At 35.9% G+C, this 17,675-nt stretch overlaps 1 protein-coding gene across 5 annotated transcripts in view; it reads right to left on the bottom strand.

Moving 5' to 3' along the window:
- cfap36 (cilia and flagella associated protein 36) overlaps positions 1–17,675 on the bottom strand; it is a 107,360-nt gene that overhangs the window by 87,987 nt on the left and 1,698 nt on the right. For 2 of the 5 annotated variants that reach the window (XM_059985974.1, XM_059985975.1), the window contains exon 3: positions 212–313. In XM_059985974.1, the coding sequence (XP_059841957.1) occupies positions 212–313 (102 nt within the window). Of the gene's footprint in view, positions 1–211; positions 3,116–3,163; positions 12,072–12,097; positions 12,175–17,675 lie in introns of those variants that run through there. The other 3 variants (XM_059985976.1, XR_009515119.1, XM_059985977.1) reach the window with 3 other exon arrangements.

Raw genomic sequence — 17,675 nt, 5'->3', positions numbered from 1 at the left:
CAGGCATCTTTCAATTGTGACATACTTAAGTCACTGGACCAAGGGCTTGACCCAGGGACAAGAGAAAATGTGAACCAAAATAAAAGCAAACCTGTTCGTTTCCGTAATTCGTATTCTGAATATCATAAAATATTAATCAAAATAGCATACGTCAGATGTAGTCTGAGATTTTGAATCCTAATAACAACAATCACAAAATTTATTTCTTTACCCGAAATGATTCAGACTGTGCAAGTGGAGAATTGCAGGCTTCCAAAAACTGGTCTTCCTGGATCCCAACATCTTGAAGGTAGCCTTCTAGCAAGTGTTCAACCTAAAGCAAAGGAAGATAAACTAATTATTCAAAGAGGTAGGGACCACCCAAAACAGATAAAGGTGAACTCAAACTTATATTCAGCCATTACAGGAAAACTTCAGAGGTTTAATATCTGTAAATTCAATTGCAAAGCAGACTATTTCACAAATACTAGTACAGATTAGTCATGAGCCTGTCCTCATTGGGGGAGGGGGGAAATCAGAGGTGTAGAGGGTTAGCAACTTTAAACTGCATGGTGGCAGTTACAAATAAAACAAATTACAAATAATGCCTCTATTTCCTTAGGAGTTTGTGAAGATTCTGTGGATGTGTGACGGAGAGTATATTGACTGGCAGCATAATAATATTTATTTTTATTATCCTTTCTTTCTTTTTGTATTTGTACAGCTTGTTGTCTTTTACACTGGTTGTACACCTAGCTGGTGCAGTGTTATTGGATTTATTTAGTATGCCTGCAAGGAAATGAATCTCATGGTGATATACAGTGGCATGCGAAAGTTTGGGCAAAATTTCTGTTACTGTGAATAGCTAAGTGAGTAAAAGATGACCTGATTTCCAAAAGTTAAAAATGACACATTTCTTTAATGTTTTAAGCAAGATTACTTTTCTATTTCCATCTTTTACAGTTTCAAAATAACAAAAAAGGAAAAGGGCCTGAAGGAAAAGTTTGGATGATCAGTACTTAGTAACACCCCCTTTGGCAAGTATCACAGCTTGTAAAGGCTTTCTATAGCCAGCTAAGAGTCTTTCAATTCTTGTTTGGGGGAATTTTCACCCATTCTTTCTTGCAAAAGGCTTCTAGTTCTGTGAGATTCTTGGGCCATCTTACACGCACTGTTCTTTTGAGCTCTACCCACAGATTTTCGATGATGTTTAGGTTGGGGGACTATAAGGGCCATGGCAAAACCTTCAGCTTGGACCTCTTGAAGTAGTCCATTGTGGATTTTGAGGTGTGTTTAGGATCATTATTCTGTTGTAGAAGCCATCCTCTTTAGCTTTTTTTTACAGACGGTGTGATGTTTGCTTCCAGAGTTTGCTGGTATGTAATTGAATTCATTCTTCCCTCTACCAGTGAGATGTTCCCTGTAACACTGACTGCAACACAAGTGCATGATCGATCCACCCTCGTGCTTAACAGTTGGAGAGGTGTTCTTTTCAAGCAATTCTGCACCCTTTTTTCTCATACGTTTGCTCATTGCAGTCAAAAAGTTCTATTTTAACTTCATCTTTCACAGGACTTGTTTCCAAAATGCATCAGGCTTGTTTAAATGTTCCTTTGCAAACTTCTGACACTGAATTCTGTGGTGAGGATGCAGGAAAGGTTTTCTTCTGATGACTCTTCCATGAAGGTCATGTTTGTACAGGTGTCACTACAGAGTAGACCAGTGCACCACCACTCCAGAGTCTGCTAAATCTTCCTGAAGGTCTTTGGCAGTCATATGGGGGCTTTGATTTGCCTTTCTAGCAACCCTACAAGCGGTTCTCTTGGAAAGTTTTCTTGGTCTTCCAGACCTCAACTTGACCTCCACTGTTCCTGTTAACTGCTATTTCTTAATTACATTACAAACTGAGGAAACGGCTACTGAAAATGCTTTGCTATCTTCTTATAGCCTTCTCCTGCCTTGTGGGCATTATTTATTTTAATTTTCAGAGTGATAGGCAGTTGCTTAAAGGAGCCCATGGCTGCTGATTGTTGGAACAAGGTTTGAGGAGCCAGGGTATTTATAAAGTTTTGAAATTTGCATCACCTGGCCTTTCCTAATGATAACTGTGATCAAGCCATAGCCCTAACAAGCTAATTAAGGTCTGAGACCCTGGTAAAAGTTATCTGAGAGCTCAAATCTCTTGGGATGCCCAAACTTTTGCATGGTGCTCCTTTCCTTTTTTTCACTCTAAAATTGTATAAAACAAAAATAATACACTAATCTTGCTTAAAATGTTGAAAATAATGTTTCATCTTTAACTTTATGACTTTTGGAGATCAGTGCATCTTCTACTCACTTAACTATTCACAGAAACAGAAATTTTGACCAGGGACGCCCAAACTTTTGCATGCCACTGTATATGAACTTTGACAATAAATATACTTTGAACTTTGGAATGATCTATATGTTTAACAGTAGTGCAGTTTAATCTATATGAGTGGGAAATGGATAGGTTCCCCTGATCTCTGATATGGCAAATGATGGATCTAGCCATGTTGCTGTGCATAATTCAGTTCAGATCTTTCTTTCACAGAAAAGCTGTGCAGAAGAATACACCTTTCACCTTCCTGCACATACTGTTGAAGTCACTTAATGGACTGCCTCACCACCAGAATTTTCAATCAAGTACCGTGATGTTGCCTAATTGAAAGTCAAAATGGTCCTCCCTGTCAGATCCTTCATGCACAAATAGGATACTTATATTACCATGTACTGTCCTCAAGTCAACTCTAAGAAGAATAAACATCATCAACATCCTTATACAAAATGTACATTTGTAAAGGGTGTCAATACAACAAACTAATAGAGACCGTAAGGCTATTCCAAGGACAAACACTGACTATGCTGATGACTATTAACTTGCTGAAAGACACAAGACTGATGGAAATTTTCTGGTCTTTAAATGCTTGCTGCTGTCAACAATTAAATATTGCAGAGCAGTACATTCTAAAATGTCAGAAATAGGTGCATCACCTGAATGAACTGTCCTGTATTATGAATGGTAACTTAAGCTATAGTATCATATTGCAAATACACACCTTATTCAAAAAAAAAGGACAAGAAAGCAATTGCTTCAGGTTACATGCATAAGAAATAGAATCTTAAGCAGCAGACGTTTCATTCCTGCATTGCATGCACCCACCTCCATCCAACAGCATTGCAAGTGATATTGTCGATGACTTGTTTCTCTTGTGCAAACTGAGACAAATAAACATATGTATTATATCAACAGCAAATTCATCCCTGAGAATTTCATGAATTCCCTAGCACGTTTATAATTTTATGCTGAAATATGCTAATCTGTACAGTATAAAGAAATTGCATGTCAGCACAAACCGCCATGTTGTATACATTCACAGTCCAACTCTCGCCACACTGTGATCACCTGGATCCCTGCTCACAAGAAGTAGAGAAGCATTAGGTCTGAAGTGCACATGAAACATTCAACATGCAGTGGAGTACCAGTGGGGTGGGCATTTTAGCCTGAAAGATTGGAGTTTGCTCCAGAATTGAGTATCCATGAAGGGTGATGCATCACAAATTGTAGAATTTAGTAAGGGTATTTATAACATGATTGGGGGCATCAACCAAAAAATTGCAAGAGAGATACTCAAGGACTCAAGCAGAAATGTATATTGAAAATGAAACAATGATCAATTAACAAAATTAAGATGTGATATTTTTGCACAAGGGTAATGATGGCACTTTTGAATGAGGGGGCAGTGTCTGCTGAAATGGTACTATGCACAAAGTTAGTAAGCAAAGGGAACAGGAAGGAAAGATTTTAAACAAGCTGAAGTATTATGTGATGGAATTCTTGGATGAAATGAACTTGGAGAAGACATGGAGGAGTGTACTAGAAGATGGGTGATGGACTATAGAATAACAGGACTTCAGAATTATGATAAGGAGTTGTATGAGGAAGTTTGGCATGTTGGCCAAAAGTAAAAGAATTAAACAGTACAATCAGACCGGTCCTGAAGAAGGGTTTTTTTTTTTAACTTTTTTTATTAAGTTTTCAGATGATTACAGAAAGAAAAAAAATAATACCCTTCTCCCCCACCCCAACATCCCTATAGAAAAAAAAAGAAAGAAGGAAAGGAAGAAAGAGTGCCTGGATATCAGAAGATCCCCACATGCTCCACGGAGTTCGTAATAACTTTAGTATATATATTTATTTCTTTCCCCAAATAACCAATTATTTTATCTTCAGAGCACCTATATATTTAACCCTGTTTTTTGTAAATAAGGGCGTCAAATTTTCAAAAATGTTTCGTATTTTCTCTTAAATTATAAGTAATTTTTTCAAGTGGAATACAGCTGGAAATTTCATTCTTCCAACGATCGATACTTAAATATGCATCCGATTTCCAAGTAATTGCAATAGCCTTTTTGGCTACAGCCAGTGCAATTTTTATAAATTATTTCTGATATTTATTCAACTTGGGTTTCGATTTTATCCCTTCAATTTCGCCTAATAAAAATAATATTGGATTATGCGGAAGTTGTGTTCCAATAAAACTCTTAGATTTGTCCAAAAAGGTTGAATTTTAGAACAAGACCAAGTAGAATGTAAAAAAAGTACCAATTTCTTGGTTACATCAGAAACACCGATCAGATAAATTTGGATTTAATTTATTTATTTTTTGTGGTGTAATATATAATTGATGTCAAAAATTATATTAAACTAATCTTAACCGGACATTTAGTGTATTTGTCATACTATCAAGACATAATCTTGACCAATTTGTTTCTTCAATTTAAATATTCAAGTCACTTTCCCATTTTTGTCTTGACTTATGGACTCCTTGTTTAGTTGCCTGTTTTTGAATCAAGCTATACATACAAGAAATAATTTTTTTAGTTTTACCTTTTTGAATTAAAGTTTCTATTTCACTAGATTTCGGCAATAACATTGTTTGAGCTAATTTTTCATTTAAATAAGCCCTTAATTGGAAGTAACAAAAAAGAGTGTTGCTTGATACTTTATATTTATTCTTTAATTGATCAAATGACATTAATATACCTCCTTCAAAACAATCTCCTATATATCTACCGCAGATTCCAGACTACAGAGCGCACCTGATTAAAAGCCGCACGCTCTAATTTTAGAAAGAAAATCAATTTTGTACTTGTACAGGCCACACCGGATTTTAAGCCACAGGTGTCCCACGTTGTAATATGAGATATTTATACAGAAAGATATTACACGTGAGGATTTTTTAACTTTTAATTAAATCCCTATGGTAACATAAACAAATACATATTGCAAATGCTTATTTTCGAACAGTGCCTGTAACACAGCTACTTTTAAATATACATACATATCGGTAACATACAAATTACGTTGCGTATACTTTTTTACTGAACAGTGCACAAACAACATTCCAATATCTCCTAATGACTGGTAAAATAAATATATATACTGCAGCCTACCAGGAAATGTTATTGATCGCCTTCTTCATCTTCCTCCTGCGCACTAAAACCATCAAAGTCCTCTTCTTCAGTGTCCGAATTGAATAACACTTCAGGATCTCGTCATTCACTTCAGTCTCTTCGTTGTCGCTCTCACTTGAGCGCACGCGGTCCTCTTCATCACGCAGCAGTCCAGCCTTTCGAAACCCGTTGGTGACGATGGATGTTGTGACACGGCTCCACGCATTTAGGATCCACTGGCAGACTTGAGTTAAAGATGCTCTTCGCATGCGTCCTGTTTTGGTAAAGGATTTCTCGCCGCTCGTCATCCAAGCCTCCCACTCAACGCACAGCGCCACTTTAAATGCCCGAATCACGCTGATGTCCAGTGGCTGCAAATACTTCGTGGTGCCCCCAGGAATCATAGCTGGAATTGAGTTTGTACTCTTGATGGCAGCTTTCACTGAATCTGTTATATGGGCCCTCATGCTGTCCATAACGAGCAATGCTTTTTTTCTGTGAAAAAATCCCCCTGGTTGCTTGGCGTAGCACTCTCTCAGCCAATCCTTCATTAGATTCTCCGTCATCCAACCTTTCTTATTGACTTTCACCATGATTTCTTTTGGGAATTTTTCCTTTGGCATTGTCAGCCGCTTAAAAATCACCATCGGTGGAAGCTTTAGTCCGGATGCTGTGCAGCTCAGAACACAAGTAAAATGCGTTCTCTCATGGCCACTTGTTTTCAGTGTGATGGACGAGTCACCTTTTTTATTAACAGTCCGAGTGAGAGGCAGGTTAAACGTCAAAGGTACTTCATCCATATTTATGATATCATCTGGCCCGATGGAAATCTCCGCTATCTTTGTTTGAGTGAATGTGCGGAAGTTAGCAAGTTTTTCCTCGTGGTTGGGAGGGAGCTGCTGACACAGAGTCGTGCGTACCCTGACGGACAGGCCTTTTCGTCTCATAAAACTAAAACACCATGATGGCCCACCTCTAAAATCTTCGATTTTCATTTTGGTGGCGATTGCTTTAGCCTTCAGTCTGATCTGCACGGTGGAAACACCGCGGCCGCCTGCTCTCTGTGTGTTAACCCAGTCTTCAAGAAAGTTTTCAAGTTCGGGCCATCTGCTATGATTACCTCTGAAAGCTTTTGTCGTCTTTTTGCATTGATTCAGTTCTTCACACTGGCGTCTCCACCGTCTCACCATCGATTCATTTATGCCAAGATTACGTGCAGCAGCTCGATTTCCTTCTTCAACCGCCAGATTGATCGCCTTTAACTTAAAAGCTGCATCATATGCTTTTCTTCGAGTGTTTTCCATGTTGATGAGGGTGAGTACAAATGACTGATTTACAATAATTTAATTGTGAAAGTGCGCTTGATTTATCATACAATTTCATTGGACCTCTGTGAACTACTCATCAATTTTATTGGTCTACTGTTACGAGGCAAAATGTTTTTGGCGGCATAAAAAAAAACATGCATTAGCCGCACCGTAGTATAGGCCACAGTGTTGCTGCAGTGTTCAAAGCGTGGGAAAAAAGTAGCGGCTTATAGTCCAGAATTTACGGTAATCCCTTTTTGAAACCAGTTGTATAAAAGTTGGTTATCCATTGTAAAAGGAATAAGTTTATTTTGAAATAAAGATCTCTTTGCTAATAAAGATTTCTTTATCTCATCATCAATATTTATCTTATTCCATAAATCAATCAAATGTTTCAATATTGGAGATTCTTTATTTTCCCATATCCATTTAGATTCCCACTTATATATAAAATCTTCTGGTATATTTTCTCCTATTTTATCTAGTTCTATTCTAATCCATGCCGGTTTATCTTCATCAAAAAAGATGCAATAAATCTAAGTTGATTTGCTTTAAAATAATTTTTAAAGTTTGGAAGTTGTAACCCTCCGAGGTCAAATTTCCATGTCAATTTTCCCAACGATATTCTTGACATCTTACCTTTCCAAAGAAACTTCCTCACATATTTATTTAACTCTTGAAAAAACTTCTGGGGTAATTGTATTGGTAGTGATTGAAATAAGTATTGTAGTCTAGGGAATATATTCATTTTTATGGTATTTACTCTACCTACTAATGTTATTGGTAATATCATCCATTTATCAAGATCTTCTTGAATTTTTTTCAATAATGGTAAGTAATTTAATTTGTTTAAGTTCTTTATATCATTATCGACTCTTATACCTAAATATTTTGTACCATTTGCCGGCCATCTATATTGAGTTATTAATCGACATTGACTATAATCTCCTTTAGTAAGAGGTAAAATTTCATTTTATCCCAATTTATTTTGTAACCTGATATTTTCCCATATTCTTTTAATCTATAGGATAATTTACGCAACGTGTGCAATGGGTTTATTAAATAAAGCAGAACATCATCAGCAAATAAATTAATCTTGTATTCTTCCTGATTAACTCTGAAACCCTTAATATCTGGGTCCATTCTAATTAATTCAGCTAATGGTTCTATCGCCAACACAAATAAAGCAGGTGATAATGGACAACCTTGCCTAGTTGACCTTGTTAACTGAAATGATGTTGAAATTTGACCATTTGTCACTACTTTAGCTTTGGGATTAATATTTAAGGTTCTGATCCATTGTATAAAAGATACCCCTAATCCATATTTTTCCAATACCTTAAATAAAAAATCCCATTCCAATCTATCAAATGCTTTTTCTGCATCTAAAGCAACTACCACACTCATTTCCTCCCTCTTTTGAGCGAAATGAATTATACTAAATAACCGAGTTACATTATCTGCCAATTGTCTATTTTTAATAAATCCTGTTTGATCCATATGTATTAATTTTGGCAAGTATTTAGATAGTCTGTTAGATAAGATTTTTGCTATTATTTTATAATCAGTATTTAACAAAGAAATAGGTTTATATGATGTTGGCTTTAAAAGATTTCTATCTTTTTTTTGGCAATACTATTAAAATAGCTGTCGAAAAAGATTCTGGAAGTTTATGCGTTCTTTCCGCTTGATGTATTAACTCCATAAAAGGAGTAATTAATAAATCTTTAAACTTTTTATAAAATTCAGGCGGAAAACCATCTTCTCCTGGAGATTTATTACTTTGAAATGATCCTAAAGCTTCTTCAACCTCTTTTAATGTAAAAGGCATATCTAATCTCTTCTGTTCTTCCGTATTTAATTTTGGATGAGTTATTTGTGATAAAAACCTTTCTATCTTGACATTATCATTTTGTGATTCTGATTTATACAATTCAGAACAAAAATTCTTAAAAGTTTCATTAATTTCTAAAGGTTTATAAGTAATTTTATTTACTCTTGTTCGAATTGCATTTATTGTTTTAGAAGTCTGGTCTGTTTTTAACTGCCATGCAAGGACCTTATGTAATCTTTCACCTAGTTCATAATATCTCTGTTTAATTCTCATAATTGCTTTTTCTGTTCAATATGTCTTTAGTGTATTATATTGTAACTTCTTATTAATAAGTTGTCTTTGTTTTTCTTCTGTCATATATCTTTGAGATTCTTTTTCTAATTTTGTAATCTCTTTTTCCAATTGATCTATTTCTATCATATATTCCTTCTTAATTTTAGAAGTATAACTTATTATCTGACCTCTCAAATATGCCTTCATTGCTTCCCACAATATAAATTTATCATCAACTGAATGTAAATTTGTATCTAAAAAAGACTGAACCTGCTTTTTCATAAAATCACAAAAATCTTGACGTTTTAGTAACATTGCATTAAATCTCCATCTATAAATTGATTCCTCTTTATCTATCATCATTGTCATTATCAAAGGAGAATGATCTGACAATATTCTCGCTTTATATTCCATGTTTTTCACTCTATCTTGCATATTCGTTGATAATAAGAAAAAATCTATCCTTGAATATGTTTTATGTCTATTTGAATAATCTCTTTCTTTTGGGTTCATTCTTCTCCATATATCAATCAAATTTAAGTCTTTCATCAATGATATTAATTTTGCTACTTTTAATTTTGTGACAACCTTTGTTGATCTATCTAAAACTGGATCTAAACAAAAGTTAAAATCTCCACCTATTAATATTTTGTCATGTGCGTTAGCCAAATTCAAAAAGACCTCTTGTATAAATTTTACATCATTTTCGTTTGGTGCATAAGTATTCCTAAGAGTCCATAATTCTGAAAAAATTTGACAATGTATAATTACATATCTCCCGGCCGAATTAATTAATACGTTTTGTATTTTAATTGCTAAATTTTTATTAACCAAAACTGCAACTCCTCTCGCCTTTGAATTAAATGAAACTGCAATAACATTTCCAACCCAGTCTCTTTTTAATTTCTGATGTTCTATCTCCGTTAAATGTGTTTCTTGTAAAAAAGCTATATCTATTTTCATTTTTTTAATGTATGTTAAAATTCTTTTTCTTTTCACCGGTCCATTAAGCCCATTAACATTAAAACTTTAAAAATTCAGTAAATTAGTCATTATTTTCAATTATGTTACTCCAATCTATAATAAAACCTAATCTTTCAACTTCCGTGGTATCTTGGGAAATCTTTCTAAAATTCTCCATGTTGCTATGTGTGTCCCCACCAATCATCCAGGCAGAAAGATAGAAGAAAAATAGAGTGCAAAGAAAAAAACAAAATACCCCCCTACTAATGTTGTGGAAAAAAAAACACAACATTACCCCTCTCTATTGTACAGGTCATGGCGATCGTCATGATTACACACGTGAATCCCGTAGTAATCAATCCAAAGCTCCCCAGCCCCCCCCGCAAAATAAAAAAGTATATATAAGAAAAAAAAACTATTCTCAATTAGTATATCTGAAATTTTGCTTTTCTCCCCTATGTCATCCTTAAATGTCCATCACTTCCATTCACTGTCTCTGTCTTCATCTTTAATCCATTACACTTGGAGACCTCCATGTGTAATTAGAGAGTATTTGGAAGTTTTTGTGCGAACTCCTCCGCTTCTGGATAATCGGTAAAAAATCTTCAAAAAAAATTATCAGTGTTGCTGGGTGACGCATTATAAATTTATAACCCTTTTCCCATAAACCTCTTTACGCTGGGTTAAATTCCTTCTTTCTCTTCAAAAGGTTATAACTTATATCAGGATAGAAAAGAACTGCCTTCCCTGCTATCATCAATGGCCCGTTTCTCTTTTTGGCACGTTGGGCAGCCGCCTTCAGGATCTTTTCTTTATCTTGGTATCTTAAGCATTTTATCAAAATTGATCGTGGATTTTGGTCAGCTTGAGGTCTTGACCTTAAGGCTCTATGAGCCCTTTCAATTTCAATTAGTTTCTCCTTCCATTTCCAATTTTTCAGGAATCCATTTTTGAAAAAAATTTATTGGATCTTCTCCTTCTATATCTTCTTTAAGTCCAACAATTTTAATATTATTTCATCTACTAAAATTTTCAAGCTTATCAACTTTTTCCAACATTTGTTTTCTTTCTGATGTCCAGGCAGTAATATCATTTTCCATTTTATTCATTCTTTCAACCATGTCTTCTGTTGTAGTTTCCAAATCTATAATTCTCTTTTCCATTTTTTCCTGTCTTTTTGTCATTTTCTCAAACATAATCTCCACATTTATCATTTTTTGATTACTTTTAATGCGCCTAATTTACGCATTATTTGCATCAAAGTCTTTTCTATATTTCCAGAAGAACTTTTACCTCCATCTTTGTCTGATTTTTCCAGAGAATCTGACTCTCCCTCAGATTCACTTTCACTTTCAGTTTCAGTCGTAAATGGGATTTGTAGTTCAGGTTGTTCTCATTTGCGCATGCTCCTTCCTTCACATTTGCGCAGTTCTCGTTGGTCTTTTTCTTTAGAAATGGTCGATATTGCCGCAGTTTCCTGTTCTGTATCGCTGTGGTATAATATACCTGAGCCCGCGGATCTTTGGCAGAGGTGGGCCTTGATTCTGTTCCAACTTGCGTTGTCTTCACGGTAGTAGTTTTCTTCATCTTCTGTTTATAAGGCATAACTTGAAACAATTCGGAGTAGTTTATAAGTAACTTTTAGAAAGTATTAACTAACTTTTCTTCACTTAAGCATTAATTTACTGATTTTTTTTTTACGGGAGAGCTGGGTTCCAGTGTCTCGATCCTACATCATCATATGACATCCCCCTGAAGAAGGGTCTTGACCCAAAATGTCTAATACTCATTTCCCTCCATAGATTCTGCCTGACTTGCTGAGTTCCTCCAGTATTTTGTGTGCTGCAGAACTTCATAACTATAAGGGCAAAATATTCTGTTCACTCAGAAGTAAATGGAAAGATATACATTGTGAGGAATCCAAGGATGTGATCAGAAGTGCCCCAGGTAGTGATTAAGGCTATAGGAAGAGAAAATGCTACATAGTTGAGAGGTAAACCATGAAAATAATAGGAAAATAGCAAAGCAGAATATTCTAGTGAGACAAAATAAAGAACAAATCATCAGAGACTGAAGTGGAAATGGAGAGTACTTCTTTGAAAAATATCCTCTGGAGCCCAAAAGATTTCAACTTCAAGAAACGGCTAGACATATGTAAACAATTCTGCTTAGAAAATTAATTTTTGTTTAGATGAAAACTGAAATAAGTTCCTACATCCAGATGATGGAGGAATGTTATTTTTATACTGAAGGTTTCACTTACTAAGATCTTAGATCTTTACTGTAATTCCAGTACACAGTTTGTCCATATGCATTTCCAATAAATGTCAAGAGTATTAGCTGCAAAATATAGAGAAACTACTTTAAACATTTAAACAGTTAAACTGAGGCACTGAACAGCTTGAGCAACCTACGTACAAAATGCTTATTCTTCAAAAACAGAATATATTTAACATTGCAGTGCATTGTCACTGAGCTTGGCACAGAATTTACCCTCAAATTTTTTTTCCCAATACATCTCATTGTCCTACACAATTAATCAACAGGTCACACCTGTGGAAAGAAATGGGCAGTTGACTTTTTGGATCCAGATGAAGGATCTCGATTTAAGATACTGTCTGTCCCATTTCCCACCGCAGATGCTGCCTGATCCACTCAGTTCTTCTAGAAGCTCATGCTTTTGCTGCAGATTCCAACACCTACATCTATGCTCTCTGTATCTCCACATTACTGTCTCTTCCTCAGTTTACTCAGACAATATTAAACAGATATGTGGATATCTTGTTACTTTCCATTTGGGATGATACTAAATGTTGAGGACCATATAATTACAGATTTAGATGAGAAAAAAGAAAAGGAGGATTGAGTAGACACCAAAGTACAAGAGCACATTAATAAACTTGCAGAATGAATATTAAAAAATGTCAAAGAAAGTTCAACACAAATGCAAGCCACTGCATTTTGATAGAAAAGGATGCTTTATTTTCTATACAAGGAGGAAGTTTGGAGAAGAAAGAGATCTCTGATAGTGATACACTAATTACAAAGTTGTACCACAATTTCACAAGACCATAACAAAAATAAATAAAGCACTGAAATGGCTCCAAAAGAAACAAAGTTGAGTAGTAGGAAACAATTAAATCTTGATTAGAAAACATTTAAGTGCATGGCATGCAGTTCTGGTTTCCCTGACATTAAGGCACTAGACAGAATGTAGAGAAGACTTAAAAAGATATCAGAAATTGAAGAGTATATGCAGCTGCAAAAATAAATAAACACAATCAGACTGCATTTGTTTTCTCCCAAGAAAAGGTGGGTGACAGGGAACCTAACTTTAAAATGATTAAGCATTTTGACAAGGTGGATACAAACAGAATATTTCACTTGCGGGGGAAGAGCACAAAAGATGGTGGCAGAGATGGCAAAAATACTGGTGGAAATAGTATGCATTTAAGGAGAGGCTAAATAAACATAAAGGAGATGCAATAGAGAGTTATGATTTTGACTTTAGATGAGGAAAGAAAAATATTTGAGGATAGTATAAACACTGGCATAGACTGATTAGGCTGAATGCTAATAGGTCACAAAAAGGCCAAGGCAAACATACTGTAAAATATGTAAAATAAGTTATAGATTCAGTGATTAAAAAAATTAAAAGATAATTAGAAAACTTAAAGGGTTGGAACTTGCTGGACTTGCAGCACTGGCTGTTTCTGGTGTTTTTGCTCCATCCCTTCAATTAGTTTCGTTTTCACTAAGGTACAGTTTACAATGTAGAGTCTAGGATATTAGCACCTCACTATTGGAAATAAAGCCTGGTTAGGATCTGCAGCCTCTTTTCATTCCCTATGTTTTTAAGATATTTTATTCAGGTAAAAATATGCAAAATGTTTTGGCTTGCAAATATAAGTGACATGAATTTGATTTAAGCTACATATTTCTTAAACTCAAAAACTTAGAACTTATAAAAGACAAACTCAACTTCAACTTTTTGATAAAAAATTAGAAAATAACTAGCTGCTCAGGAACTTTCCAACATTAAATAAGATTGTGGCTAAGCTTCTCATCTCCATAACATCTATCAATATCTTCCAAACACCTACCCAAGTCAGCTTTTAACAATCTCAACAACTTTTACAACCAACTGGGCAAACCATAATCATAATTAAATAATCAAGATAATGTCCAAGTCCTCCCCAGTTTAGGACAGCATTCTGTTCTTGTGAACCATTTGTAACCTGAGCAGTCTGCAAGTTAGAAATGCAGCCACACAGAGTTCCCAGGCAGTAGAAGATATCTTCAGCCCTGCAGCAGCCAGTAAATTCATTGCTAGTTCATTGCTATGAAATGCTAGTTCATATGCAGTTGCAAGAAAAGGTTTGTGAACCCTTTGCAATTACTTGGTTTTCTGCATTAATTGCTCATAAAATGTGATCTGATCTTCATTTGTCACAATAATAGACAAACACATTTCTTCTAAACCAACAACATACAAACAATTGTACTTCTTGTCAATACTGAGTACACCATTTAAACAATCACAGTCTAGATTTTAAAAAGTATGTGAACCTCTGGGATAATGCCTTCTACAAAGCTATTTAGAGTCAGCTGTTCCAAACATTTCTGCTAAAGGAGGTGAAAATGAACCCAAGTGTAACAGTAAAAGACCTGCAGAAATCTCTAGAACTTGCTAAATTCTCTGTTCATGTGTCCACTATAAGAAACACACTAAACAAGAATGGTGTTCATGGAAGGACACTACAGAAGAAACCACTACTCTCCAAACAATACCTTTGCTGCACATCTTAAGTTTGCAAAAGAGCACCTGGATGTTCCACAGCACTTTTGGGACAACATTCTGTGGACAGGCAAGACAAAAGTTGAACTTTTTGGCAAAAAAAAATGCACACTGCTATTTTTTGTAGGAAAAGGGGCACTACACACCAACAACAAAATCTCATCCTAACTGTGAAGCATGGTGGAAGAAGCATCATGGGTCAGGGCTACTTTGCTGCCTCAGGGTTTGGACAGCTTACATTCATTGAGGGAACAATGAATTCAAAGTTGTATCAAAACTTTTTATAGGAGAGTATCAGGGTAGTGGTCTGAAACCTTAGTAGAAGCTGGATGATGCAACAGGGCAATGATCCAAAACACAAGAGCAAATCAACTACATAATGGTTTGAAAAGAAGAAAATCTGTGTTTTGGAATAGCCAAGTCCGAGCCTAGACCTTAAGCCAACTAAGATGTCATGGCATGACCTGAAGAGGGCTGTTCATGCAAGGTATACCAGAAATATTGATGAAACAGTTTTGTATGGAGAAATGATCTAAAATTCCTCCTCGCCATTGTGCAAGTCTGATCAGTAGCTACAGGAAAGTTTAGTAGAGATTATTACTACTTAAGGATGTCCTACCAGTTATTAAATACAAGAGTTCCCATACATTTTCCAGTCTGTACTGTGAATGACTAAACAATGTGTTCAATAAAGACATAAAAATTACAATTGTTTGTCTGTTACTAGTTTAGGCAAAAAGCCAGGTAACTGCAAAGGGTTCACAAACTTCTTGCAACCATATATGTGCTGTATATAAATCAGGTGTTCATAACTTGGGAGAACCAGTACTGCATTTCCAGATCCTCCAACCAAAATTAGCAACTTCTTAGCACTTATTTTTTGGAATTTTAGTACCCCATAGATATTAATCCTACATCTTACAAATGCCAACTTAATTAATATCTCATTCTAAGATAACACCCCTCTTCACACGAATACACAATAGCCTCTCCAAGTCTCTGAACTTTTTAAAAGAACTTATCTGAGATGCTGAAGAAATATTTGTATCTCAACACTTCCTCAGAGCATTTAAATCCACCTGAGCAGATGCTATTTCTAGAATTTCTCATCCGGCCACTGGTATGTAAATTATCATAGTATTATAAAACAGACTATTCTCTTCCATATAGGTGTTAGAAGAAACAAGTTTCTTTTCTTTATTATTTCAGAAGAGTAAGCACTTTTAAGGTTGAAGCATTTTGAAAACATGTTAAATATTTGCCATTCAAAAGGTTAAGTGCAAGGCATATTTGTCTGGTAGTAAAATCGGGCATGGACAAGGATGTATTGTTTTATAAATTTTACAACAAATCTTAACACTTCTGCTGTGATTGGTGTTTAAAGATAAACCTCATTGCTAACCAGAGTAATGCTGTCTTTCTTCTGCATATGAACTTGAAAAGCACCAGATTAACTGCAAGAGGAAAACATGGACAATGAGGATTAATAGGATTGCTCTACTGGCATCCTGCGTGGACTAGGTGGCCTCCTATGCATCCTAATAAATGTCAATTAAACTATTTAAGTTTATTTAAACTAAGTAATGTGTTGTAAATTATATATAAAATTATTCAACTGTCCCTCACAGATAATCAGGCTAACAGAAGGCCACAAGACAGTTTGTCGACAGACCATTAGTTTCTATTCTGGGTTTCTACTACCTGAAACTTGGTCACCCACAACCCATCTTTTATAAGATAAACAGGATCTGGGAACTTCGTAGCCTCAAAAAGTTACTGCAGTGAGGTTTATTGGATGACAGGCAAACACAGATCCCAGCACAATGTATTCAATAGGAATGTGCACAGAAGAGGGACCAGGCCTTTTTTTTTTGAGAACCCAAGACAGAAAGGAAATAACGCAAGAGTAAAAAGAATTGTTTTCAACATCAATTGTCATGCAGTCTACGAAGGGATAAGAATAAAGTTGAAAGATCATAATGTACATCTCATGGAAAATACGAAAGGCAAAATGTGTGGCTAAGCACAGCTCCAATGCCACATTCAAGTTTGCTGTTGACACCACTGTCGTTGGCCGAATCAAAGATGGTGACAAATCAGCATACAGGAAGGAGATTGAAAATCTGGCTGAGTGGTGCCTCTCACTCAGAGGAGCTGCTTTCTGACTTTAGGAAGAGGAAACCAGAGGTCCTTGAGCAGGTCCCATCGGGTGATCAAAGATGGAGAGGATCAGTTATGGTCATCTCACTACAGGAAGGATATGGAAACTATAGAAAGGGTGCAGAGGAGATCTTGGAGCAACGGAGGATGAGAGGTGCCCTTTTAGAGGTGTACAAGATGATGAGAGGCACTGATTGTGTGGATAGAAACATACAGCACAACACAGACTCCTCAGCCCATAAAGTTGTGCCAAACATGTCCCTTTCTTAGAAATTACTGGGCTTACCTTTAAGCCCTCTATTTTTCTAAGCTCCATGTTCCTATCCAAAAGTCTCTTAAAAGACCCTATCATATCTGCCTCCACCACCATTGCCGGCAGCCCATTCCATGCACTCACCACTCTGAGTAAAAAACTTACCCCTGACATCTTCTCTGTAACTACTCCCCAGCACCTTAAACTGGTGTCCTCTTGTGGCAACCATTTCAACCCTGGGAAAAAGCCACTGACTATGTGGATAGTCATGTGGATAGGCTGAAATGCACGAGAGGGCATAGTTTAAAGGTCCTTGGAAGTAGGAACAGAGGAGATGTCAGGGTTAAGTTTTTTTTACGCAGAGAGTGGTGAGTGCATGGAATGAGCTGCCGGCAATGGTGATGGAGGCGGATATGATAGGGTCTTTTAAGAGACTTTTGGATAGGTACATAGAGCTTAGAAAAATAGAGGGCTATGGGTAACCCTTGGTAATTTCTAAGGTAAGGACATGCTCAGCACAGCTTTGTGGGCCAAAGGGCCTGTATTGTGCTGTAGATTTTCTATTAAGTTCCTCAGTGTTATCATGTCAGAGGACCTGTTTCAGGTCCAGCATGTAAGTGCATTAATGAA

Source organism: Hypanus sabinus, chromosome 12 (assembly GCF_030144855.1).
Source record: "Hypanus sabinus isolate sHypSab1 chromosome 12, sHypSab1.hap1, whole genome shotgun sequence".
Lineage (NCBI taxonomy): Eukaryota > Metazoa > Chordata > Chondrichthyes > Myliobatiformes > Dasyatidae > Hypanus > Hypanus sabinus.
Note: the sequence above shows the minus strand (reverse complement) of the source record. Positions and strands in the feature narration are given on the sequence as shown.